This window comes from Pongo pygmaeus, chromosome 12, assembly GCF_028885625.2.
Source record: "Pongo pygmaeus isolate AG05252 chromosome 12, NHGRI_mPonPyg2-v2.0_pri, whole genome shotgun sequence".
NCBI lineage: Eukaryota > Metazoa > Chordata > Mammalia > Primates > Hominidae > Pongo > Pongo pygmaeus.
The window spans coordinates 23,780,179-23,807,428 of record NC_072385.2 but is presented as its reverse complement, the minus strand read 5'-3'; the positions used below and the strand labels follow the sequence as shown (position 1 = coordinate 23,807,428).

The 27,250-nt window shown below is 52.3% G+C and overlaps 1 protein-coding gene across 1 annotated transcript; it reads right to left on the bottom strand.

Annotated features, from left to right (window-relative positions):
* Positions 1 to 482: 482 nt before the first annotated feature.
* MAL (mal, T cell differentiation protein) lies at positions 483 to 27,017 on the bottom strand. Its single transcript, XM_054472722.2, has 4 exons — positions 26,773 to 27,017; positions 6,361 to 6,528; positions 4,791 to 4,916; positions 483 to 1,106 (listed from the first exon to the last, which is right to left on the bottom strand). The coding sequence occupies exons 1-4, from the start codon at positions 26,863 to 26,865 to the stop codon at positions 1,032 to 1,034; spliced, it is 462 nt and encodes a 153-aa protein (XP_054328697.1). The 5' UTR covers positions 26,866 to 27,017; the 3' UTR covers positions 483 to 1,031.
* Positions 27,018 to 27,250: the final 233 nt, after the last annotated feature.

Here is a 27,250-nt window from a genome sequence, read left to right as displayed (position 1 = left end):
TGTACTTCCTTTCACTCTGTAATTTCCTCTCCTTTCTCTCCTATGGACTGGCCCGAGGAAATTCTAAAATAATGTATTATCCGCACAATGGGAACAAAGCAGACTGCCCAGGAGCATGCTGATGAGCTTCACAATGAGTGAATGAAAACTTGTGCACCATGTTTTCTTTTGGTGGAAGGAGGTTCTAGTGGGGCACAGACTGTTGTGTCTTGTAGGAAGGAGAAGTTGCCCTTGGCTGGCACTTGGCCAGTTTCCAGAGAGAGGGGAAGCCATCTGGGCAGGTAGCTGGGAGGGTGGGCTCCCCAGCACCGGGCTCTGAGAGTGCAGTGGCCGGGCACACACAGTGTCCGTCGTCTGAACTGCCACCTGATGCTGTCTCTTGAGATTCAGGTTAAGTCAAAGGATTCCTCAGAAAGAAAGCTGAAATGATGGTATTCTTGATGCTGAGGAATTCAACCCAAACCCAAAAAACACCCAACAAATGTATTGAACATAAAGACACTTTATAAAGTATTTCACAGGGTTATCATCTTCCACCATGGACCTCTGGAAAGATCTGTCGGGTGAGTTTTAGTCCCCATGACATGCAGAACATCCATGAAGACTTAAAACATGGCACAAGATGGGGTGCTCAGGAGAGCCTGTGGACAGTACCAACAGGTAGTTCTCGAGAGCTGCTCCAGGGGTCAGCAGAGGATCTTTGATTCCTTCTCAGGTCACAGTCCCCACTTCCCACCCCCGAACAAGAAGGTCCCCTTTCACAAACAGGAGGTGACCCTAGCAGCCAGCACAGCAGTTGGAGGTTAGACACAGCAAGCTCCCAACCGGGACGCGAAGGCACACGGGAGAGTAAACACGGCACCCACAAGCAACAGGGCAGGACTTTTTTTTTTTTTTTTTGGGGCGGTGAGGGAGTGGTTGTTTTCTTTTTTCCACCATCAAGGGCATTTCTGTTTTCTAAAAAGTTATGCCGGAAGGTGGGGCGGCCAGTTAACACCATCTGGGTTTTCAGCTCAAGTTCTACTGCGGCTTTATGAAGACTTCCATCTGATTAAGGAGAACACCGCATGGACCACGTAGAGCAGAGTGGCTACGTAGGAGAACACCTGGAACCAAGAGAAATGGCCGTTAATGGGTTTGTGTAGGGAGAGCAAGGCACAGTGTCTGCACTGCATCCAACCCCACATGGCGCAGGGGGCCAGACTCAGAGAGCTTGGGCTGTCATTGCTTCTCACCCCTCACATGGACGCCCTCCCTGCTGAGCCCAGGTGTGCACCAAATCCTCTCAGTACAGAGCTCCATGTGACCTAACAGTCTCCCAGACCTGGTATGCAAGGTAAGACTCTCCACTATCACCCAGCATCACATTGGTCTCAGCTTGAGGTTTCAGTGGACTTGAGATGGAGTCCTCAAAGGCCCCTCCAATGAAAGCATCTCAGGCAGGTAACTCTTCAGGGACAACTTCCTTCCCCAATACCAGTGAGACCAGCGCCCTCCAGCTGTGGTCCTGGTAGCTCGGTTGAGAGATTGTAAATACCTGGGTTTGCTGGCCCTGGTGAAAGTCCCCATGCTGCCTGGACATCCTTGCCCTATCATTATTTTGTTTTAGGATTCTTAATATCACAGGTGTGGCTGAGGGAGCCAGACTTCTTAGGAAGTGAGGGACAGAGAAGGGGAGGAGGGATTTTGAGCTTTTGTCTAAAGCCTTACTGTTGGGACCATCCAGTCAGCCACTGTGGCCCTTGGAGCGATGGCCCTGCTTGCTGGGGACTTGCTGTGTCCTCCTGGGCACTGTCTGCTCCCATCACCCTACTCCCTGAAGCCCTGCCTGCTGCCAAGTCCAATCTCTGCACCTGGTTTTGTGACCTTGGGTGGGGGTCAAGGGTTTCCAGCTCAGGCACGACGTCCATTTAGGGCGGCTATGCCTCTGTGACTCCTGAAAATGCTCATCAACCCCAGCCCTCAGGGTGCCTGCTCTCCTGCCCCTACACCTGGCCAAGCCCTTTCCCTCATTGCCCGGAGGCGGTGAGTAAGCTGAATTATTGAATAACACATTTAAGAGAACGTATCTGGGGAGGAGCAGTCAGACACCAGTGGGCAGCCGTCCATAAAAGGTGGGCATTCCAGACCAACGAAAGCCTTTGGCAGAAGCACCTTGGAAGTCCCCAGCAGGAAGAGCAGTGGAGACTAATTTTCCAAGTGGGTTCAAGAAATGGCCCACTGGGAACACGTAGAGCTGGGCACGAATGGGCAAATTTTGGCTTCAGAAAGCCCTCGCCCTAAACTGCAGCCATCACTGCCCACTATTGTATAATCTAGAAACCTCCAGATTTCTCCAGAAATTTCCATCTCGCCCCAGGCGACTTCCACCCATCCCTGGGGTCTCCTTGGCAAAGCAGCTCCGCCACCCACAAAGGAGAGAGGGAGGAGCTCAGCTTGGAACAGACCCTAATTAGTAGCCACACAGTGGATGTGAGGCAGGCTGGCTGCTTCCAAAACCAGGCTGTGTGAGAGAGGGTGTGAGGTGCCTCCCTGTACCCAAGTATCCCCTGGTCTGGGCATGCTGTGGTTGGGCAGGTCTGGGATTGAATCCTGAGTAACCAACTTCTTTCTCTCTCACGGACAGATGCAGTTGATACCGTGAGTTGAAAGGCGTGACTTTACATCGAACACCGTGCAGATTTCCCCTTGGTGGTTTTATCTGGGCGCATCTGCCAGCTGAGAACACTCTGGTTCTCAATTCTAATGCTCCTGTCTGCATGAACATATTCGTGTCTATCCAACTCAACTAAAAAAAAAAAAAAATGGGAACATGGTCAGTCATGGGATGGATAAATAGCTGTTGGTCTATTCCTACAAGGGAATACTATACAGTAATGAGAACAAACAACCCGCATCTACACCCAGACACTTGGGTGAATCTCACAAACACAAGGGTGAGAGAAAGAAGCCACACATGAGTACCCACTGTATAATTCCACTTATATGAAGTTCAAAGGCAGGCAAAACTGAACAGGGTGCTAGAAATCAGAATTGGGTGGTGGTGGGGGTGCACAGTGATGGGGACACGACTTGAGGGGATTTCTGGGAGTGGTTTATCAGGCCCTAATTCTTAGTCTAGATGCCAACTATACAGGGGAGTTTCGCTCTATGAAAATTCATCAAGCTGTGCGCTGGTAACTGGCCCTAATTCTTAGTCCAGACACCATCCACACACGGAGTTCGCTGTATGAAATCCATCAAGCTGTGGGCTTGTAACTGCACACCTATCTGGCTGTGTGCTGCCTTTGATAAAAGGTAAAAGAGAAAATTCAGAAGGCAGTAGAGCCTAGTGGTTCTCAACTAGAGACCTGCCCAGCGGGAAGGTGTTCATTCCCCTAGCTGGGTTTTTCCATCAAGTGCTGACCCACTAACCATATCCCATCTACATTTCGCAACCTTTGTCCACAACAATTTTATGGAAATTATTGTCAGACACTTTGCTGATGTTTGTTAAAAGAGAAGGCTTGGTTGGGATGGGGGAAGTATGAGGCAGTCTTGGGAGAGAGAGATGAGATGGAATTGTGTGAAGAAGATGGAGGGTGGGTCACCAGCCTCCCCAGGAAGGAAGATCAGTCAAGGTGCCCCCTGGCTGTGCTGCTGCTTGGAAACCAGCCATGTTGGGAGACAGGCCAACACGGGAGATGTTTCCACACCGCGGAACCCCTGGGGGGATGCCAGGATCCTGAGGGGGCCCTTTTTAGGGGAGCGGTTGTAGGCTGGAAGCTTGAGGGCAGTGTGTGGTTTCCCCAGGGCAGGGGACTGTGCAAAGGGACCAGCAAATGAGGCTTTGAGGGATTTTCCCCTGGGGCCCTCCTTCTGGGAGTGGGAAGAGGCACTTCGCCAACCGCATTTCTAATGCCTATCTGTGGGTCTTCTCTCAGCCTCTGCCCTACACTTTCCAAAAAGAGAGGATGACACAGCTTTGGCCACTAGAGCTGGTATCTCAGGATCTGTCACCACATTCTACCTTGGGATTTGCATAATTCATAGGTCAAGTTCTAGAGACCTGAAGAGTGCTCTTTCTGAAACTTCTTACTTTTTAACAATACCCATGGTGAGAAGCATGTTTTATTGTTTTATATCGTAGACTGGTGCAAGGTCACACATGCACAGCTCTGGAAAACACGTGATGAAACAATATATTCTGTTACCCTGTCATTCTGATCCAGTCCATTAAGAAGAAAATCCACCTGGCCTCAGTGTCTCCACTCGTGGCTGGATGCTTCAATGGATGGCCACTTGGGGAGAGTCAGGAGACCCATGAGGTCAGATTCACAGCCCCAAACTGGTGCTGAGAGTGTGGGGACTGGGCCCCCAGCGTTGATGCCGGGCCCCACAATGACTGGTGATCTTGGGCCAGTCACTTACGCTCTCTGGCCCCACTTCTCCGTCTGTGAGATGGGTGTCATAATCCTGGGTTGTAGGGTTGCCATAGATGTTAAATAAGATTGTTCAGGGAGCACTCGGACAGGGCGCTGGGCAGCCACATCCCCTCACACATCTGCCCTCTGCAAAACCCACGCAGGCCTGGGGCATGCAGCCCTGGCCGGACGACTAAGCGGAGTCTTGGGCACGACACGACACTGCCCTTCTCGGGGGCTTTCCTGCTCCAGGGATTAAGGCAAGGTTTGAACTCACTCAAAAGTTGGTGAGCTGAAAACAGACCAAGGGCCTGGGCAGCCTCCGCACACGCCCTGCCAGCCACGGAGCCGCCCGCTGTGGACACAGCCCCAGGTGCCCAGACTCACCACGGCAGCAATGTTTTCATGGTAGTGCCTGTAGGTGAAGCCGTCTTGCATCGTGATGGTGGCCAGGGCCTCCAGGACCGAGGCGCTGAGGTAAAAGAGGGCAGCGGTGCAGTGGTAGGCTGCGTCCTGCGGGGCAGACGGGGTGTCAGAGGGATGCGGAGAGACAGACGGGACCCAGATGCAGAGCCGAGGTCCCCTCTGCCCCCGCCCCTTGCCTCTCCCCCCACTTCCTTTGAATCCCACTCCTCCCAACCTTGTCATGGAGGTCCCATGCCTGCCCTGCTGCGCTGAGTCTCACTTCACTGCTGTGGGGCCAGAGTGAGCACTTCGCTGGGGATGGGACACTGGTCTCCCCTGAGGAAAGGTCAAGGGAGAGGTGGAGGAGGGGCTGGCAGCTTGGGGTGTCGCAGGGAAAAGCTGGTCCTGGATCTGAGAAGTGTCGTGCATGGCCATAGTCCAGCTTGGGTGTGGCCTCACTGACCAGTGCAGGGTGAGGCAGGACCATGCTGTTTCTTTTGTTTTGTTTCGTTTTGTTTCATTGCTTATTTTTGGCTCCTGGTATATTTAAAAGCAAAAAAGGGCTGGGCGTGGTGGCTCACGACTGTAATCCTAGAGCTTTGGGAGATTGGTGCAGGAGGATCTCTTGAGGCCAGGACTTGAGACCAGCCTGGGAAACATAGTTAGATCCCCATTTCTACACAAAACAATAAATCTTAGCTGGGTGTGGTGGCACATGCCTGTAGTCCCAGCTACTCAGGAGGCTGTGGCAGGACGATCACTTGAGCCTGGGAGGTCGAGGCTGCAGTGAGATGAGATTGCGCCACTGCACTCCAGCCTGGGTGATAGAATGAGACCCCCAACTCAAAATAAAGAAATAAATGAAAGCAAAAAGGTACTAAAACAGGGTTTTGTGTAGTTGTGATTTGGAAGTGATTTCAAAAGTCTAAGTTGCAGAGCTTTTGAGAGTGACAGCCTTGGCCAAATGGCCCCACCACCCCTACAGCAGGTAACAGGCAAGTGTCCTACATGTAAAAGTTACCTTTTCATGGGCCTCAAAGCAGAATTTATACAGAATAATGACCAAAGGCCGCTTCTGTTTCCCAGTGCTCTCTGGCAGCCCTGCTTGGAAGGCAGTGGCTGAGGAGCTGGACAGTAAGCATGGACTGACCCTCAGAGCCAGGGCCAGTTTCTGGAGCCCAACACCTCGGTCGGCCTCCGGGGCCCTGCTGCCCTGAGGTGAAAACAGCACTCGCGGGTGATGGGAGGGGCAGGCAGGCACCCGGTGGGTACAGGTGGTGTGGGGGCTGGGCAGCTGGTTATCCATGGAAAGGCAGTCATGCAGGAGAACACAGAACAGGTCCAGTGAGGGTTGGCAGCGGCGACCTTGCCTCTGCCCCTGCCTCTCCTGATTCTGCTGCTGGGAGCCCTGGGCAGGCTCAGCCTTGGAACATGGTGGGGTGACATCTACGGAGAAGTCTCACCTGGCACTGGAAAAGCCCACCCTACCAGGCCAGGGACCAGTACTTCCTGCGCCCCCCCACAACCAGCAGCCGCCCTGGGCTGGACTCACCAAGGTGACCCAGGAAGTCTCTCCACCGTGGGCTCCAATTATGTACAGGATGATCAAGGTGGTGGTGGCCACGAAGCAGAACACAGACACGAACATCACCCAGCCCTGGACCAGGGGCCAGGGCACCAGGGAGGAGGCCACCAGGATCCACACCAGGCCCCCGAAGATCTGCGGGGGAGGAGGAGGAGGGGTGAGTTTTGGCCTAGAGGAGAGCCCCAGCCCAGGAAGGGCCCCCGACCAGCGGTCACATGGGGTGACTGGGGTGCAAAAACACAGGAAGCAGGCAAAGAGAACAGGGCAGGCATTTTCCTCTCCAAAAATGCATCGTTAGTGCCCCCAGGGCCCTGTGCTGGATCTCAGTCCCAATCCCCGGCACGCTTGCCCTGATTAACTTTAAAAAATTTTTTTTTCTTGAGACAGAGTCTTGCTCTGTCACCCAGGCAAGAGTACAGTGGCGTGTGGCTCACTACAACCTCTGCCTCCTGGGTTCAAGTGATTCTCATGCCTCAGCTTCCTGACTAGCTGGGATTACAGGTGCATGCCACCATGCCCAGCTAATTTTTCTATTTTTGGTAGAGACGAGGTTTCACCATGTTGGCCAGGCTGGTCTTGAACTCCTGACCTCAGGTGATCTACCCTCCCCAGCCTCCCAAAGGGTTGGGATTACAGGCGTGAGCCACTGCACCTGACCTGATTAATTTTTTAAATATGGGTTTAATTTTTTATTTAAGAAACACTTATATCAGATCTACATTCCAGGCACTATCCTAAGCACTTTACAAATAATAACTCAGTGATTCTCACAGCAACCCTATGAGCAATGCCGACCCGTTGGCCAGATGAGGAAACTGAGGTAGGTGGAAATTAAGTAATTCATCATTCCAAGAAAGGATTTATGCCATTTGGTATTGTCATGAGAAGGGCTGCTATTTCTTCTGATATTCTAGCCCTCCTACTTGCTTTGATACTAAAATGTCCTTTCTTTTATGCAATGGTAGTGACCAGCAGATCTTTTTGGTCTTTATTCGGCAAAACAAATTAACCACACTGTCAGTAGTTCCCCGCCCTGCTCGTCCTTTCTTTCTCTCTCTCTCTCTTTCCTTCCTTTCTTCTTCCCTCCCTCCCTCTCCTTCCTTCCTTCCTTTTCTCTTTCTTTCTTTGCTTGCTTGCTTTCTTGCTTTCTCTTTCTCTCTTTCTCTCTCTCTCTTTCTTTCTTTTCTCTCTCTCTCTTTCTTTTTCTCTCTCTTTCTTTCTCTTGCTCATTATTTCTTTTTCTGGATTCAACTCCTTATATTCCCAAGTCCAGGAAGTGTTCTGATGACCAGATTTGGAGTTGGAATGGAGTGACCAAGGACAGCCTTGTCTCTTGGATGGCTGAGGATGGGCACGAGGGAAGTACATTCCCGTGGTTATCCAGAATACACCCCAGTTGATGTCGCCAGGGTCAGTGAGCCCCATACAGTCAAAGAGGAGCAGATATGGGGGCCAGTAGCACCCCTCAGTAGCCCAGCCCTGCTCCTCGCCGTGGATGGACACATACAAACCCGCTCCCCACAGCGGATGGGTACATACAAACCCCGTTCCTCACTGTGGACAGGCGTGTACAAACCCCAGCGGGGACTTTCTGCACTTCTCTTTCCCTTCTCCTCATCTCCCCCAGCACCACCCCCACCAGTAAGAATCAGCTCAGCCTCATCCACATGTTCCCCACTTGGATGAGGACTGGGCTCGAAGCACTCCAGGCCTGTGTGGAGATTCCTTTGCAGCCAAAAGTCTCCAAGGTACTACAGAAGTGTCTGGGGGGCTGAGGATGGGGCTGCCCTCCCAGGCCTATGTCCCCTTTGGTTTGAATTCACATAGCACCTTGACCCCCCTACCTCCCTGCACCTGCTGCCCACCTGCTGGGTGAGAGATACCGCTGCCTTCACAGGTGTTCTCTGAGCTGCTTGGCTGAGAAGCAATCAGGAGAGAATTGCTTTTGGGTAGAAAAATCAGTGCAATGAAGACTTTGGATTTATTAAAACCAAGTTGTCCCTAAGGAATCAGATGTGGGCATCTCTGACCAGAAAGCGTCCTCTGCTGATGGATCTTAGGTTGCCTGAAGGCACGTGGCAGGGCCAGTGGGATGCACTGTGCATCTTACAAAAATGGGAGCTAAATCAATTAAATAAAAATGCCCAGACCACCATGGAATAGGATGTGTGTAGATTCCATCCACAGTTGAGTTTAAGATCCAACAGATTTTGTGGCCTTTTCCATAACGGGCACTGACGGAGGCACAGGAGCGCATTGGTACAGGCGGGGCTTGGATTCAGGAGGCATGCGAGGGTGGTATGGAGAAATGGGAGAATCCAGCGGGCACATCCAGCGGGAAGAGGGAGGCCCTGGCCTGGGAACCCCGCTTCTAAGTGCCTTTTGCCTGGTGGCTACCTGACCCTCCCAGGAGGACCAATTTAAGTTGCTTCCTCATTCACACAGTCTCGGGGAGTCCTGCACGTCTTCTCTGTAGCACGCAGCACAAACACAGGTGTATTGGGTTAGGGATAACATGGCGCTTTCCCTGACCAGGTGATGGTGGGCTTGAGGTCTGCCTTGCTCACAGCTGCCTCACTGGTGGGGACCAGGAGAAGACCCATACAGCCATGCATCGGTGTCCAAGTCAGCTAACGGACCTTTGGTCTCCTGGTACCTGGGTGTGGCTGAACTAGAGCCACTTATGAACCAAACCCCAAAGGAGCAGCTTGGGTTGCACATGGTTGGGAAGAGACTCCGTTATGGAACCCCAGTGGGACCCCGTGGGCCAGAGGCGCTTACGGGTGACCAATACGCATGCTATCGAGGAACACTGAATTTCACAGTGAGGAAACGATTTTCCTCCTCCTTTACTCTCTTTGGTTCTTCTGATGAAGGCAAGAAGGGCTCAGAGTGGAGCCAGGTGTCTGGAGTTCTCCAATAGCGCGGATAGGCAAAGGTAAACGGGATAGTGACATTGTTTCTATGCTTATGGTTGCAATGTCATTATTTTGGGAAAAATTAACTGTAAAATACATACGAGGTGAATTAATGCACAGACGGCAGCTGGAAATGGCAAATCTGAGAAGGTAGTCCTCAGCTCCTGTCTGCAGAGTCATCTCACTCCACTCCTTTCTTCCCATGTGGCTTAAGATGTGAGTGGTGTGAGGAATCAAGGGCAGGAAAAGTGAGGGGAAGTCAGTGCGTGGAGAGCTGGTCACAGCCTCCTGTGTGCACCTTGCTGGCTGCAGCCACAGCCTGGGCTCTGAGCTTCCGGCAGCTGCGCGGAGGGCCTTGAGGTCAGGCCAGACTCTCTGCCCTGTTCCAGTGTGTGCTTTTACCAACCTGATGAAGACTATTTTCCAGCTCCCTGGGAAATTCCATGCTCCCCACACTGGCACGCAGATTCCTGCAGTCTATAGTGGGAAACTTGTCCACAGTTGTCCATAGAACAAAACCCACCGTGGGCTTAACCCCAGTTCCTGTCCCCTGACAGATCTCAGGACCCCACCCAGCCTCTGGGGGCATCACCTTGCAAGTGGGTCCTTTAAAAAATGAGGCCGACTTTTTTCCTTTGCATGGTATATTTATAAGCGGTATGTTTCATAGTGAGACGGTGGGGAGACATTATCTTTTTCTTTTCTTAAACAGCTTTATGAGCTATAATTCACAGCCCATACAATTCCCCCATTGAAAGGGTGTGATTCCCTGATTTTCAGAATATTCACAGATATGCGTGTCCGTCACCACAGTCAATCTTGGAACATTGTCATCACCTTGGAAAGAAATCCCATGAGCTGTGGCTTCCCTGCCCCCATTCCAAGCAACCACGAATCTACTTTCTATCTCTACAAATTTCCATATTTTGAACTTTCATATGAATGGAATCATTCAATATATGGACTTTTGTGACTCACTTCTTTCATTTAGTATAATGTCTTCAGGTGAGAAATTCTCTCTCAAGGGGTCTTACACAGAATATCTCTACCGTCGCAGCCGCACAGTGCCCCTTTTGGACCCCACCATTCAGGGGGCCCTGGGTGAGTGTGTCTCATGTCCCTGGAGCCTCCAACCCAGAAGCCTCTGAGGAACCGCGTTCCTAGGGACGCTCTTACACCAGTCCTTGCCTGTCCCAGAAACATATGAAGGTGAAAGTAGTCACAGATGTCTCAGCACAGATGACATCATGAAAGCCAGGGAGTTTGCTCCCAGGAGATGGGCAGTGGGGCGGTAGACCTTCCCCTCAGCACTGCCCAGGAGATGCCCAGGGAGGACTGCAGAGCCCAGAGTCACAGGGGCCATCTCGGGGGCGGGACGGAGGAGGGTGCAGAGCAACCCTGAGAAGAAGAGGAGGATACGGGAAAGGCACAGCCGGGTCAGGAGAGATTTCATTCCCGGCTAGGTGTCTGTGGAACAGAAACAGCTGTTGCCTCAGCTGAGTCACGCCCCTTGCCTTTGGAGCACAGGCCTTTGCTGCGGTCTTCTCTGGGAGAATTCTAATGCAGAGGCGCCCTGCTGGCCCCCTCCCCTTGGCAGGGGACTCCCGTTGAGGAGCTGTCCTCCAAAGTCACCGCGGGACTCTGCAGCAAGTGATCATGCCTCTTGGCCTCAGCTTCCTCTCTGCAAATGGCAACTCGCAGCAGTCTCCCCACACTGGGGGCTGGTGTGAACTGGCTAAAACTACGGATGTGAGTATGAAGCTTCTGGCACTGAGCCCAGCACTACCAATACCTGGGAATAAGATGTCGTTCATGCAGGAGACTGACAGCTCAGTGGAAACAGATGCATAAGCAGCCACTTAAAATGCAGGTGGACAACCAGCCCCGAGTGGGCAGAGCAGCCTGGACAGGTGCATAGGGTCAGTTGAGCCTTGGAGAGAGGTGGACCTAACTGGTTACCCAGGCCAAAGGACTGGGAGGGGCTCTCCAGGGGGCAGAAAGGGCACATGCCAAGCTCAGAGGATGCTGAAGCAGCTGTGAGGGCTTTGGAGGCTGAAGGCTGGGCAGCCGGGCATGGGTCAAGGAGTAGCAGAAGGTAGGGCTTGAGGGAGGGTGAACCTCCAGCCCCGCTGTGTGCAAAGCTGAGATTTGTTGTAAACCATGAGTCAAAGCTGGTTCCTGCCCTGCTCCACCTACTAAATGTACAGAGAGCAAACAGAGTAAGAAGGGCACCCACACCAGGGAGATAAGGCACTCCTGGGCACGGAGCAATCTGTTCCAGCCTGGCCTCAGGACCCCACTGGCCAAATATTTGTTCAGAGCAAGGAAGTATGTGAGGGTTCAAGCATTTCCTTTCATCAGGGAGACTCCAGGTGGCTCCCAGCCTCCAGGTGGCAATGCAAAGAGGCAATTATTTTGAAAACATTATTGGCACCTTGGAGGCACAGTGCTGTGTCCCCTTCGTTTCTGCCAACAGGCCAGACTTCCTCCGACCCCACAGCTGCACCCTGTCACTGTCCATCAAAATAGAGATGGGACAGCTGGCTGGGTGATCTCAAACGTCTCCAGCTGGGTGGCTGCAGAGGGACAAGGGTTGAGTGCTCTGAGTCCCAGGGCCTTGAGTTAGAAGATGGGACTGGGGCCTCAGCAAACACTCTATCCTCCTCAGCCCTGACTATACATTAAGTCACCTGGGGCGCCTTTAGAAAAAAACCACCAAAGCCCAGGACTCATGCCCAGAGTCTGATTCCCAGGAAAGAAGCAGAGTGATCGGACAGATGCCCCAGACTCTTGGCCAAGGCCTCGTGATGTGTTGCCATAACATAAGGCCATGGGCAATGCTCTGTAACTCCTGTAAGAAGAGGAAACAGCTCCTGTCTCAGGGCCCTGCCTGCCTTCCAGCGATGCCAGCCGACTGCCCCCCTCCAGGTCCTGCCCGGCGTCTCAGTGCAAAATGTCGCCCTAGTGTTTCCTCTCCTTTCCCCTCCTCTCTTCTCCTTGAGCTTGGATCCCTGTCTTGCCTGGAACATGAGACTAGCTCATCCTTGGGTTTCCTCTGAACTCTGAGATGCAGCCTCACTGTCTGAGGATGGGGACTGAGGGGGTGCATGAGCGTTTGGAGGCCCCTCCCAACCCTGGTATGACAGAGCTGGAAATCACCCATCTTTAATTCAGTCCAGTTGGGGGTGCTGAGCAGAGTTGAGCTTCTCTAAGAACATGAGATAATGTACAAAACTGGATAAAAAGTTTCCAAAGAGTTCACATCCATGGTCTACCCAATGAAATGATGTTTGTGAAAAAAAATCTGTCAGGAATTGTCTTCCTGGGAGCTCTTGTGTGAACTCGGAGAAGCTTCTCTTGTTTTCTTTCCAAATTAATCATGGGAAGCAGCCAGGGTGCTTAAGAGGTGGTTAAGGGTGTGCACTTTGGAACCAGGGTTGACGAGTTTGAAGTGAGCTGTGTCACTAGTGGGTGACCTGCTGTCCCTGGGCAAGTTATTGAATCTCTCTGTCCCCTCATCTGAAAAGTAGTGATAACAGTAGTTGTGACTCAGGTTATATCTGCAGGGAGCCAGCACCCGGCTGCCACTAAGCGCTTGCTGTCATAATTGTCATTAGATGGAGCAGCCTCTTCTGTAACTATGTGAAAAATCCCAGCAGTCTGAATATGATCTCAATACACACAATCATCTACTCCAAAACTACCCCAAAAAGAGCCAGAATTTTAAAATAACCTCAAAAGGATCAAAAAGAGAAAACCTATGGTCTCTAGAAACCAAAAGTTGAGAAAAATGTGCCTGCCCCGCACAAGGAAGCACAAAGGATACTAAGATATGAGCCAGCCTTCCTTCCAACAACGGGCCTGGTCATCAAGGACGGGAAGACGCATTCTCTGGCACATTCTTCAGATTCGTCTGGAGTTTCCATTCCCTGTGGCTGAAAGAACTCTTCATCCACAGTCCCCAGTGCTTCCGCTGCAGGGCTGGGTAATAGAGGCAATGCAGAGAGCTTGCTCAAATTTTCTGGATATTTTTCTGGGGCTCCATTTCACTCTGTTAGGGCCTCCACAAGCGGAAATTCTTCCAAGGACACATCAAGACGTGACCCAAAGAGGTCTTCCAGGCAAGGCTTTCCATCTACACACCTGGTGGTGTGGTCCCCAGAGCCCAGCATCAGAATTCCCAACAGCACCGAGCACGTGGTGTGTGCCTTTAAAGGCATATGTGAACAACAGTTTGTGCCTTGAATTCTTGAGATGTAAAGGAAACCAGCCACCGAACAGAGGCTGTGCACCATTGCTGAGCTCCCCTGCCACTTAGGTCAAGTGACAAAAATCATCTCCCCAGGAAGGAAAAGAAGAGATGTCCTCGCCGGACGAGGGAGGCATGTGGAGTCATCCCCGTCTGCTGGGAGGACTGCAGGAGGCTCCCAGCCCTTCTGTGCCCTCCCAAGGCCACCAGGAGGAGCACCCCCACTCATGTTTCTGGCAATCTATTCACTCACTGAATCGTCTTAGCAGCCAAGGGTTATTTCAATGCCAGGAGGACATTTTGTGTAGGTGATCTGACCAGAAAAACAACTGTGTGGTTCAGGAGAGGCTCAGCAGTCTTTGCCCAGCTCTATGGGTTGATTGATTTAAAGCTAATCATTCTAGGAGTGAGATGGAGGGTAGGAAGCATTTTTCTGTGCGTATGTATGTATATGTGTGTGTGTGTACATGTATGCTTGTGTATATGTGCATGTATGTGCCTATATGTATGTGTATGTATGCACATGTGTGTACTTCTCTGTAGGCATGTGTAAGTTTTTGTGTGCAGGTGTGTATGCACATATGTATGTGTGTATGTCTGTGCATGTGTATGTATGTGTATGGTGCTGCATATGCATGTCTATATGTATGTGTGCATGTGCCTGTGTATGACTGTGTATATGTGTGTGCACGTGCATGCATGTGTGTGCATGTGAGTGCATGTGTGTGTGTGTGTGTGTGTGTGTGTGTGTAGGCAGGTAGAGCTGGGTTAAGGATGAGCTACTGTAGAGCAAGTAAATGGCACAACAGGCTTTGATGCCCGGATGAAGTTAAGAGGGCACCGAGCACCAGGTGGTGGGAGAAGGAATATGCACAGAGCAGGAGGTCGGGGAAGACCCAAGACCCCCAAATGCTGAAGGCTTCCGCAAAGTCCTGCGGCTCTTCCCCTAAGAAAATGCATCTGAGAGGAAGGATAGGGGACTCTGTTCCAGTTCTGAGAGGCAAGGAGTAAACACTGCTTGGCTTCTTTACTTGTGTTAGCCCTACCTACCTCCTGGTACGAAGGAACTCAGTCCCAGCAAGCCAGAGGGAAGCTTCCCTCACTCACTCAGTCACTCACTCACTCACTCACCCACTCACTCACTCAGTCACTCACTCATTCAGTCACTCACTCACTGAGTCAGTCACTCAGTCAGTCACTCACTCACCAAGTCACTCACTCACCAAGTCACTCACTCACCCACTCACTCACTCAGTCACTCACTCATTCAGTCACTCACTCACTCAGTCAGTCACTCACTCAGTCACTCACTCACCAAGTCACTCACTCACCCACTCACTCACTCAGTCACTCACTCACTCAGTCACTCACTCACTCACTCAGTCACTCGGTCACTCGCTCAGTCACTCACTCGCTTGCTCACTCACTCACTCACTCACTCAGTCACTCAGTCACTCACTCACTCAGTCACTCACTCACTCAGTCACTCACTCACTCGGTCACTCAGTCACTCACTCACTTGCTCACTCACTCACTCAGTCACTCACTTACTCAGTCACTCATTCAGTCACTCACTCGCTTGCTCACTCACTCACTCACTCACTCAGTCACTCAGTCACTCACTCAGTCACTCACTCACTCACTCAGTCACTCACTCACTCGGTCACTCACTCAGTCACTCACTTACTTGCTCACTCACTCACTCACTTAGTCACTCACTTACTCAGTCACTCACTCAGTCACTCACTCACTCAGTCAGTCACTCACTCACTCAGTCAGTCTCTCACTCACTCAGTCACTCACGCACCCACTCAGTCACTCAGTCTCTCACTCACTCAGTCAGTCACTCACCCACTCAGTCACTCAGTCACTCACTCACTCAGCTACTCACTCAGTCACTCACTCAGTCACTCAGTCACTCACTCGCTTGCTCACTCACTCACTTAGTCACTCACTCACTCAGTCACTCACTCACTCACTCAGTCACTCACTCAGTCACTCACTCAGTCACTCACTCACCCACTCAGTCACTCAGTCACTCACTCACTCACCCACTCAGTCACTCAGTCACTCAGTCACTCACTCACTCACCCACTCAGTCAGTCACTCACTCACTCACTCAGTAACTCAGTCAGTCACTCACTCACTCAGTCACTCACTCACCCACTCAGTTACTCACTCAGTCACTCAGTCACTCACTCAGTCACTCACTCACTCACTCACTCACTCACCCATTCAGTCACTCACTCAGTCACTCAGTCACTCACTCATCCACTCAGTCACTCACTCAGTCACTCAGTCAGTCAGTCACTCACTCAGTCACTCACTCACTCAGTCAGTCGCTCACTCACTCGGTCACTCAGTCACTCACTCAGTCAGTCACTCACTCACTCGGTCACTCACTCAGTCACTCACTTTCTTACTCACTCACGGACTCACTCACTTGGTCACTCATTCATTCATTCACTCACGCATTTAACAGATGCTGACAGTGGAATGGTCAACAGTAAGGCAGGCACACCCAAGGAAATGGATCTCGTTCAAAGACACACTTTAATGAACAGAGCCCACCTCTCCCTTCCTCTCCTCTCTCATGCAGTCTTGCAACAGTCCCCACTGGAGCAGCTCTGGGTCCACCAAGGGCGGATTCAGGCCCTGGTGAAAGTGTCAGTGTCTGAGCAATGGTGACCAGATACTGAACATCACACAGGACAGGGACAGAGCCCGGTAGTTGGCACAAGATCCCCACCTAAGCCCATGGGAAGAGATGGGGGGAGGGGTCCGAGATTCTCTGGGTGGTGACCCTCTCCCTGCATCAACTGAAAAGGCAGATTATTGGGAGTCTGACCCCTGGGACTGCTACCAAAGAGAACCCTGGGAGCGGGGCTGGGACCTGACTTGGTTTACCTACACCAGTCACTCTCCCCTCCTGGCCTCTTCATCAGCAGGCTTCTTCCTCCCAGAGGGACCCCTCATGCCATCATCACCCCCAGCTAGCCTTAGACAGTGTTCCTTATCTAAACTGAAGGCAAGAGCAGGACTCAGGGGGTTTGGATCAGTTTGTGAAGAAGGGGATAGAGATTTGGGATTAAAAGATCTAAGAGCTGTTGCCAGGTGCAGTGGCTCACGCCTGTAATCCCAGCACTTGGGGAGGTGGAGGCGAGCAGATCACGAGGTCAGGAGATCGAGACCATCCTGGCTAACACGGTGAAACCCCGTCTCTACTAAAAATACAAAAAATTAGCCGGGCGTGGTGGTGGGCGCCTGTAGTCCCAGCTACTCGGGAGGCTGAGGCAGGAGAATGGCGTGAGCCCAGGAGGCAGAGGTTGCAGTGAGCCGAGATCGCACCATTGCACTCCAGCCTGGGCGAGAGAGCAAGACTCTGTCTCAAAAAAAAAAAAAAAAAAAAAAAAAATCTAAGAGCTGAGTGGAGGGCCATAGTTTATATTAACAAGGCAAGATGGACTGGGAAGAGCCCCCTGTTCAGGCTTGCAATCTCACCCCCCTTGAGCCCCAGGGAAGCCTCTCCCATAGCACATGCTGCCAGCAGGACAAAGTGACTACTGACTTAACACCCACCTCCCTCACGAGCTAGAGGACGGTCACTAGTTCCTGAATGCATGAAAACTCCTCTCAGATCCACAAATCTAGGGGCTTTCTGATAGGCATGTCTTCATTTGAATGGAAAATTCTGTCTACCATATCTATATCTGCTGGCCTTACCCAGCAGGATAAACAGAAACCAAGAGGTTCTGTGAAAATACCGGGTAAGCCACCTGTAAAAAGCAAAATCCGTGGAAATGCTAGACCAGACAGGAGTGGCTTAAATGCAAGAAAAACAAAAGGGATTTATGGGAGTCACCAGGTAGGTTAGTAATGTGAACAAACCAACAAAACAGGTGTACACCTGCAAGAGGCGAGAGAAGGCTGCCCGCCCAGGGTCTGGGAGGGTCCAAGGGAGCTGGAACTCCCAGAGTCTCTTGGGGACTGGCAGCCTTTGTCAGTTTCACCCTCTGTCCGCCTTTGAGGTCAAGGACTCATCTTATGATTCATCAATGTTAGGTAGGTGAGAGAGGAGACCTGAGCCCCTTCCCTACCGATGCTTGCTGAGAACAAATGTTTCAGAGTTCTTGATCTGTGCCAGGGATGTGGGCAGACTCAGGGTGTAGGCACGAGACAGACAATAAGCAAAGGTCTGCAGGATGTGCTCTGAGTGCCAGGAAAGGGTGCTAGGAGGGTGGGCTTCCTGGTGGAGGTGATGGGTTAGCTCGGGCCTAAACGGTCACCTCCAACAAAGAAGCATTCCCACTGCCGCCCCCAACCTGATCACAAATGGAGATGAAGGAGGTCTGTGGCTGGTTTTAGAAATAGTCCTGAGACCCACAAGCTGGGCAGTTCCTTTCCTGCCAGGCCCCTCAATCCAACTATGCCCACCTGCCAAGCAGCTGGGGGCCAGGATGGAGGCTGGGGGAGGTGAGGGCACAGGTTTTTGCCAGAGGCTGCCCCCTGCCTGAACCGATGCCCTTGCATACAGCCGACACACTGACACTGATGACAAATCGCTTTTGAAAGCTTTAATCTGAGCCCACCGGTAATTCGTTCCTATGCCTGCGGGCAGATGTAGCTATGTGTCACACTCAGAATCCACAAAGCTCTGCCTGCCCATCCTGGCACCAGGCTGGCAGGGTGATGCAGAGAGGCTTAGAAATCAGCCTACTCCCTGGGCAGAAGGCAGGCTGGGGCTGCCACCCTGTCCTCCACCCCTTGGCTGCCCCATCAAGCGCTTAGCTGAGGACACACTGACTTCTGCCCTCAGTTGTTCCTTCTTGGTGAGAGGAGAGCCACTGGGAAGGTCCCAGGAAGGTGGTGTCTGTGCAGGACTCAGTGACCCCAGGGAAAAGTCAAGTGTGCCCTCCACAGCCTGGCCCAATCCTAATCTTCATGCAGCACCTGCCTGAGAATAGAACAGAGGGCACCTACGGCAAAGGTGATGGGGGTGGGCCTTGCGGACCCTGCCATCGGCACAGGTCGGCCAGTTGGTTTCAGAGCAGATGCTTAAATTGTTAGTCAACTAATAATAACAGCACTTGATAGCTATGGGGCAGTAGCTATGTGAGGCAGGTGCTGCTATGTCCCCATTTTACTGATGCAGAAACTGAGGCACAGTTACCTGCCCACGTTCCCACAGCTGCTGGGTGCTCCTCTGACGAGCTGGCTGAGGCCCAGATCCAGGCCCCCATGGGTGTGACAGTTACCTCCTGTGTCTAGGGTCAGCTTTGGAAATGGCCATGAGATTTTTGTTTTGGTGACAGGTTCTCACTCTGTCACCCACACTGGAGGGCAGTGATGCGATCGCAGCTCACTACAGCCTTGACCTCCAAGCTCAAGCGATCCTCCCATCCCAGCCTCCTGAGTAGCTGGGACTATGGGTGCAAGCCATCATGGTTGGCTAATTGTTTACATTTTTTGTAGAAATGGGGTCTTGCTATGTTGCCCAGGCTGATCTCAAACTCCTGACCTCAAGTGATGCTCTCACCTTGACCTCCCAGAGTGCTGGGATTACAGGCGCGTTAACATGGAGGAGGGAGAATAACCAATTAGTCTTTCGGCCACTCCCAGCCGGCTTCTCCCTCCCTGGCCCGCCACTGAAACAATGAGTCTCAATAGCCTCTGTTCCTTCAGAGGAAAACAATAGCAAGGTTTGTGTTTAAGACACGTACAGCACAAGATGAAACGCCAAAGGATCCCGCTCCCTCTTCTGCAGATGCAGGCCTGTAGTTCAGTCTGAAGAAGAGGGAGGGGCCGTCATGCAGACCCCACCCCTCCCCACTCCACTCACACGTCAGGGAACGTCATCTTCTGTCCTTCCCCATAGCCCTATTCCTGGAGTGCCCACCTCCCGGGCCCCCCCCCCCACCGTGGGCCTCCCTCCAAGTTGGTTCTGGGACTTTCACTTTCTGTCTCCTCCCCCTGCCCTTCCAGCCCCTCCCCTCCCAGCCCACTGCATTCTCCCAGGGACTGGAGGCTCTGGCCAGGAACTGCAGGTCAGTGAGGCTGGCTGTGCGACCCTGCACCTTCTCTTCCCACTGCGGAGGTGCTGTGGCTGGTGACAGACTTTCCTTTGATTTCCTACATATGTTTTTCAGGACCCAGGGCCTGGGTACATTAAAATGATTCACCCAATACTGGCATAGAACACTAGCTATGAATGAGGTGGCAGTGGCAGAGAGCCTGGGGAGAAGTGCTGCAGAGAATCAGAGTGTGGTACATTCATGACCCCAAGAAGGGAAATGGCTACACTGCTCGTGCCCAGCTAGGAGCTCACTGGGAACCAAAGTTTTCACCAGGGTGTCAAAGGCAATTTGGAGCCTTCCAAATTGATGAGAGACCCCGAGGGACCTGCTCCATGCTCCACGCCCTTGGAGACAATCTGAAAGCTGTGAGAAGGAGCTGGCCACACACCCCAGAACGTTCCTGCTTCAAGGACAAGGGGCACAGTCCCCCACTGTCTTCACACCTATCAGCACCAGGAGGGAACACCTGCTGGGGTGTCCTATCAGCACCTGTCCCTGAGGCCTGCTGGTCCAAAGCACCATGTCCAGGGACTGAGACTGGAGGGGCCAGGAGGAAGCCCCACAGTGGCTTAAGTCAGCCCCCAGCCCCTTCTAGTTCAAGTCTGGCTGGCTCTGTCCTGTGTCAAGGCAGGTTCCAGGTAGTCCAGTCCCTACTCCCAGCCCCTTATCTGGAGAATGTGTCTGGGCCCAGGACAAAGCCAAGCCACTGCTAAGGCTGTGCAGAGCTAGTCTGTGCTGGCAGCACAATATGCTCTACCCCTCACCTGCTGGTGTGGCGAGTATAGGTGCAAAATTCAGCCCTTGTCCCTGGCCGACCTGAGTGTGAGTGCTGCTGGCAGCAGCATCGTGGGGCTTCCTACTCACTTCTGAAAGCACTGGGACAGAAAGGGTGCCTTTGCACCAGTTCTGGCATTGCCCCATCCCTGTGAGGTGGGGGAGTGACTTATGAAAAGCTAAAAGGCAATCTTTTAAAATATAGCTCAGGTGTGATGACACATGTCTGACAATCCTGTGGAGCTGAGCCCCATCATCACACTTAGCAGTTTCCAGGGAGCAGCTCAAAGTCACTGAGTCCTCACCAAAGCCAGCCTCTGGTCTTGAAAAACCAGAAAAGTTACTTCTCCACCAAACCCCTGTGAAACCTCTGTCTAGAACACTTCTCCTCCCTTTAGAGAGGAAGAGAGGAGAAAACATGGCAGATCAGGCAGTAGCCCTCTCTAAATAGCTACAGAGAGGGGACAGAGCCAGGAGCCAGTGGACACAGTCAGGGAAGGCCAACTCAGCCACCATCCCGTACTGGCCAAGCAAGGCCTGCCCCACTCCCTGGCGCCTGTAGGAGAGGCTCCTAGCTAGCGCAGCAGGGAACTTTCTCCAGGAACAGAGGAGGTCCCTGGTCTGACTTGTGAGAACCTCAGAGCACCTGGCTGCTTGCCCCAGCCTCTCCCTGAGAACTGTTCCCACTATTCTGTTCCCCACAAAAATATCAAGAGGGTGGCCTGGCCTCCAGATGTCCACTCCAAGTCTCAGCGAGTCAGTGGAGGGTGTGCAGTGCAATGCGGGTTCTTCAACCTGACCTGGACCTCGTGACTCAGAACCTGCAGGGTGTGTTTTTGACAAGGAGACCCAGAGGAGGTGTGAGCTTCCCAGTGGTCCTGAGCTGTCCCTTCATTCCTGTTGGGGGAGAGAAGGGACCCAAGCCTTGCCCAGGGCTGCCAGGTGGGCAGGGCTGCCTACTCAGGATCCCAGTGTGCTTTCTAGTGCAAGCAAAATCTCGTGTGGCTGTTTAGGTGAAGGGAGAAGCCTGGGCATGACCTGCTCACTGCCAGAAGTGCTCACTGGACCCTGGAGACCCGGTGACCCAGGCAAGTTGCTCCCTGTCTGAGCCTCAGTTCCCTGCCAGCTCTGAAAGTGAGGTTTCTGTCATTCTACATCTCTGGTCTCCTAGGAGTTCCCATGCCACCTTCTCAATGCAGCCACAGCTTGGACCACCTAATGCGGTCCAAGGTCTGTCGGGCTGGCTGTTCCTCAGCCAGGTAGAAATCTAGCACAAGTCCCCAGACCTCTCTGGTCACTCTTAATAAAAGTCCAGTCACTTTGGGTCACAGAAAAGGTGTCATTTTAGTCATTACTCTGTCCAGTTCACTGTAACTGTCAAAACTGCAAACTGATTGCTGGTGTCTCCCCACCCCAACCCTAACCCGTGATGTGACCGCACTTCTCTTCGTGTTTCTGGGGCACAGAGGAGGAGGGCCTGCCCCTGGAGGGCTGAGCGGCATTCCTCACACTCTCACTCACAACCGTGCCTCCTTTGTGGCCCGGGAAGGAGGGGGCTGAGTAGATGATCTCACAACCCTCTTCAGGCACTTCCTTCACAAGTCCTGAATGGGTAGGGGGTCTCTCCTGGCACTCTGTGGGAGACCTTGCGTCTGGGGGCCACAGCTGAGACAGAAAGCCTTCCCTGTGAGACTTTCGTTCCCTGAATGGTGGCCCAGTGTCACGAAGTCCCTGGCTTAGAATGAAGAAGGAGACAGAGACAGAGAGTGGCTCCAAAAGGAAAAGTTCCTCACTGGATGGGACTTTTGCAGGGGAGCAGACGAGAAGCAAAGCCCTGGGTTTTGTTGGAGGAGCGGAGAACATTGACCATCTCACCCTTGGCCTATATGGGGCTGCACTGATGACCCCGCCACCTGCAATAAGGGCACAGCCTCTGTGGCTTCGGAGGTATTTGGAAAGGCAGTCTCACTTCCTAGTTGGGCCTGCCTTCCTCTTCCTGTGAGGACTCTGCAGCTTTCAGAGGTCAGGAGGTCTGGGATAGGGGTGCCGGGCCAAGGAGAGGTTGCTATGCCCCACCCTGAGCTGCCACCCTCACTTGCTCCAGTGGGCAGTCCCCTCACCACGGAAGTGGCGCTCCACCCTGATCGGCTTGGACATCTGTGCCTCCCAGGCTGTTGGGAGGTCAGGCATGGGAATCTGAACTATGAGTCATCAACAACTCAGTGGACTACAGATTTAAAAAATAATCAAGCATTTCACACCCATCAGACTAGCAGAAAATTATAAAGTCTGACGCTACCAAGTGATGAGGAACAATGGCGACTTTCATGTGCTGCTGGTGGGGGCCGGGGAAGGTCCAGGTTTAGCCTGAAGCTTAAACAATTGGGAGGACCATCTTTATAAAAGAATACAAAATTAGGCAGAGTCTTGGAAGGGGCTTGAGTAAGTAGGGGTCTTGAACTTAATTAAACATCAGCTTCCCAGTAAATCTGCGCCTGGGGTGTGTAAATGGGAATTACTCTTTTGGACGGCAATGTGATAACATCTGGGAAAATGACAATGTGCATATCCCCTGTGACCCAACAAGTCACATCCTCCACGTGTTTCTGGGAGAAATTTCCAACAGGTAACTACAGAGGCAAATATGAGAATGTTCTTGGCAATGCTGTCTGCAATAGCTAAAGGCAGCAAATTGGAACTATCCAAAGTGTCTATTAACAGAAGACTGGATATTAACAGAAGACTGGATAAACAAAGTCAACATGTATAAATCTCAGAACATAATGTTGCCTGGAAAGCATGTTGCAGAAGGATATGTATTGTATGCTGGCATTTTCATAAAGTGCGAAAACATGTAAAACAATGCCATGTGTAGTTCATATGTGTGCAGTAAAAGTCTAAACTGTGCTTGGAAGTGAACACCACATTCAGCCTACAGGTAGGTGGCCCTGAGGATGGAGGGAGAGAGAGCATAAGATAACAGAAGGGTGTCTAGGAGGCTTAGATGCCATCTGAAAGCTTCATTTCCTTAATACATAAAAGCAAACAAGGCAAAATATTAAGATTTGACAAAGTTGGGCAATAATTATGTAGGTGTCTGTTAAAGTATTATATATATTCTTCTGTGGCATTTGAAATATTTCTATTTTTTGTTTTTTAAACTTGAGGTGAAATTCACCTATCATCAAACCAATCATTTTAAGTTGACAGTTCAGTGGCATTTAGTACATTCATGTTGTTGTGCACCCACCAACTCAATCTAATTCCAAAGCATTATTACCCACAAAAGGAAACCACATAGCGATTAAACAGTTGCTCCCCTCGGTCCCTGGCAAACCATCAGCGTTTGTGTTCTGTCTCTACGGATTTATCTATTCCAGTATTTTATATAAACGGAATCATACACTATATGACGTTTTGTGCCTCGTGTCTTTTGCTTAGCATAGAGTTTTCAAGGTTTATCAACTTTGTAGCGTGTATCAGTACCTCATTCCTTTCTATGGTCGGGTCGTATCCATCGTTTGGATATGTCCCACTTTGTTATTCAGTTCATTGCTGATGGCCACTGGGCTGTGTGTTATTGTGAAGAGTGCTGCTATGAACATGCATGTGCCAATACTAAAGTCCCTGCTTTGAATCCTTTGGTTATATACCCAGGAGTGGAATTGCTGGGTCAGAGGATAATTTTTTGAGGGAACACCAAACTGTTTTCCACAGTGGCTGAACCATTTCACATTCCCACCAGCGGCATACAAGGGTTTCAATTTCTCCACATCCAATACTTGGTGTTTTCCATTTTTTGGATAGTAGCCATCCTAATGGGTGTGAAGTGGTATCTCATAGTGATTTTTTTCTTTCTATTTATTTATTTAATTTATTTACTTATTTATTTATTGAGACCGAGTCTCACTCTGTTGACCAGGCTGGAGTGCAGCGGCATGATCGTGGCTTACTGCAACCTCTGCCTCCCAGGTTCAAGCGATGCTCATGCCTCAGCCCGCTGAGTAGCTGGGACTACAGGCATGAGCCACCCCACGCCGGGTTTTTTTTTTTTTTTTTTTTTTTTTTGTATTTTTAGTAGAGACAGGGTTTCATCACGTTGGTCAGTCTGGTCTCGAACTCCTGACCTCAGGTGATCCACCCACCTCAGCCTCCCAAAGTGCTGGGATTACAGGTGTGAGCCACCGCACCTGGCCTCATTGTGGTTTTAATTTAGTTTTTCTAATGCCTGATGATGTTAAGCATCTTTTTATGTGCATATTGGCCATTTGTATATCTTCTTTGTAGAAACCTCTGTTCAAGTCCATTGTCCATTTTCTAATTGGGTTGTCTTTTTGTTGTTGAGTTGTAATATTCCATAATTTAAAAAAACTCTCGAGTAGCTGGGAGGTTGAGGCAGGAGAATGGGGTGAACCCGGGAGGCGGAGCCTGCAGTGAGCCAAGATCGCGCCACTGCACTCCAGCCTGGGCGACAGAGCGAGACTCCGTCTCAAAAACAAAAACAAAAACTCTCCCCGGGTGGCCAGCGCCTTCTCAGGCCCTTTAATCCTCCACTCCTTCCACACATCAAATATATACAGCTTCATATTTACAGTCCATGCAGAGGAGAACTGAGAGGCTTGGGGTCAGCTTTCTCCTCTTCTCTGCGAGCCCTGACCTTGGGCAGGCCCGGGGCCTCTGCACCTGCGGTCGGCAGGCACCTGCGAGCCCACCCCTAATCTAGAGCATATGGAAGACGCCTGGAGATGACTATGCATTGCGGGTCTCCCGGGAAGTGAGGAAGGGAGGTGGGGAACAGGGGTGAGGTGGAGAAGTGACTTTCTAAGTCAGCTGAGAGAAGCGTTCTGGGCTAGGGGGAGTTGTTTCTTCTGGAAGCCCCACTACGGGCAGGCCACAAAGCCACGCTGGAAGAGCAAGCTGCCAGTAGTAGATGGTTCCAAGGTTTCCCACTCCCCCTGTAATCTCAGCAGCATTCGTGGGTTGGGTGGGAGCCTCCGGTCACCTTTCCCGCAGATCAGATCGCCCCGTCTAATTGGACTGTTCCTGCTCTCAGGGGCACTCCTTCTTGTATGCTGAACTTCTAAAAGGAGGCCAGCAGGGGGCTGGCTCTCTGTAAATGGTGGGGCTGCGTTCATTGGCGTCCAGGGTTTCTTCTAAATGTAACTGCTTTGATTCCGCCTATCCCTAGGATTTAAAGTCACTGGTTCCACCCAAGTTTGGGTTCGACTGGACTTTCACCCCAAGTTCAATGATAGCCCTGCTCCCAGGCCGCCGCAGCCCTCTTAGCCTCTGCCCCCAAGCCCTCCTTGGATGAACTGACCTGCTCCCTTTGGTATTCACACCCTCCCCCTCCAATCAGGCAATAACAACCTGCGGTCCAATTTTTAAACAGCCAGGCTCCGACATTTTCTTTCCCGCCCAACTCTCCACGCTGACGCTTCTGAAGGTGGGGTGCCGGAAAAGGTGTCCCTCAGGCGGCGACGGACCGCACCCACAGAATATACAGGGCACACCCCTCCCAGGTGAAGGCCAGCGGCCCCCGGGGAGTTGAGGCTGAGGGAGGTCACTTCGGCTTCGCGACACCGTGAGCGCTTATCAGGAGTTCTCAGTAGGAAGCGCTTTCCTGCAGCCTCAGGCAGAGACCGTGCGTGCAAGGCGGGACCGACCGCAGGTGCAGAGGCCCCAGGCCTGCCCAAGGTCAGCCGAGGCGCGCGGATCGCTCTCGCCGCCACCCCCCACCCCCCATCTCCTCCACCCCCACCCCACACACGGGGCAGAACGACTGCGGCCGAACAAACGATGGCCTCATTTCCAGATCGAATTGGTCGCAAATACGTTCCCTCGCCAGAAACTTTCAAAGGCCAGAAGAAAATAAACCAGATTCAGCTCCCTCTCATCTCCAAATCTCGGTTGGTAATACTAACGTTTCTCTTGCTGATTTTTTTTTTCTTTTTTAACGAAACCTTCTCCCTTGAAAAAGCTGCGCACTTCTACCCAACCGCGTAAAGCGCGGCGTGAGCTTCGGTGGCGCTGCGCGCGTCAAGTGGGCCCCGCGCGCAGCTCTGGGACCAGCGAACCAAGAGCCGTCCCCGCCTGGCCCGCTGCCAACATCTGACCCCGGTTGGGAACCCGGTTTTTCCTCCATAGTCCTGTAGACTGTTCCCCTCATTCTGTTGGTCTAGAAGGGGACAAACGACCGGAGGTGGGAGGGGACTTCCCTGGCTTAGTCCCCGCCCTGCCCCTGCTGCCCCGATGCTCCCAGGACCTGCGCAGCTAGCGGATCCCGTCCGACAGCTGTGCTGGGCGCCCGAGAGAGCGCACGGCTCAGCCCAACCCGTCCCTTCCCCGGCCAGGAGCCACTCACAAACTCAAAGATGAAGAGCAAGTCGGGCAAGGTGGTGAAGACCGAGAAGCCACTGGGCAGGGTGCTGCCCCCCGACGCCGCTGCGGGGGCCATGACGGCGTGCTGGCGTCGGCCTTGGGACGGGACGCGCGCAGCTCAGACTCCGCGCAGACCTCTCGCTTGCTCCGCGGAGCCCAGTGGCCTGGGCGCCCCCGCGCGCGGGTTAAGAGCAGGGGAGCCCGGGGCAGAAGAGGGAGGAGCCCCGGCCGCTGCCCAACCCCGCCCCCAGCCCCACGCCCCGGGAGACCCGGCCAGAGAGCCGCGGGCACCGCCCTGAACCTCTTCGAGGGCCCGCTGCGGGCGTCCAGAGCTGGGGACTGTGGGTCTGACTCCTGCGGGTCTGACTCCTGCGTTCCAGCCGTGGGTGCCACCTCTTGCGGGAAGCAGGGCAAAACCACTTTGGTCAGGCGCTCCTCATGCCTTTCTCGCTTCGTAGGTG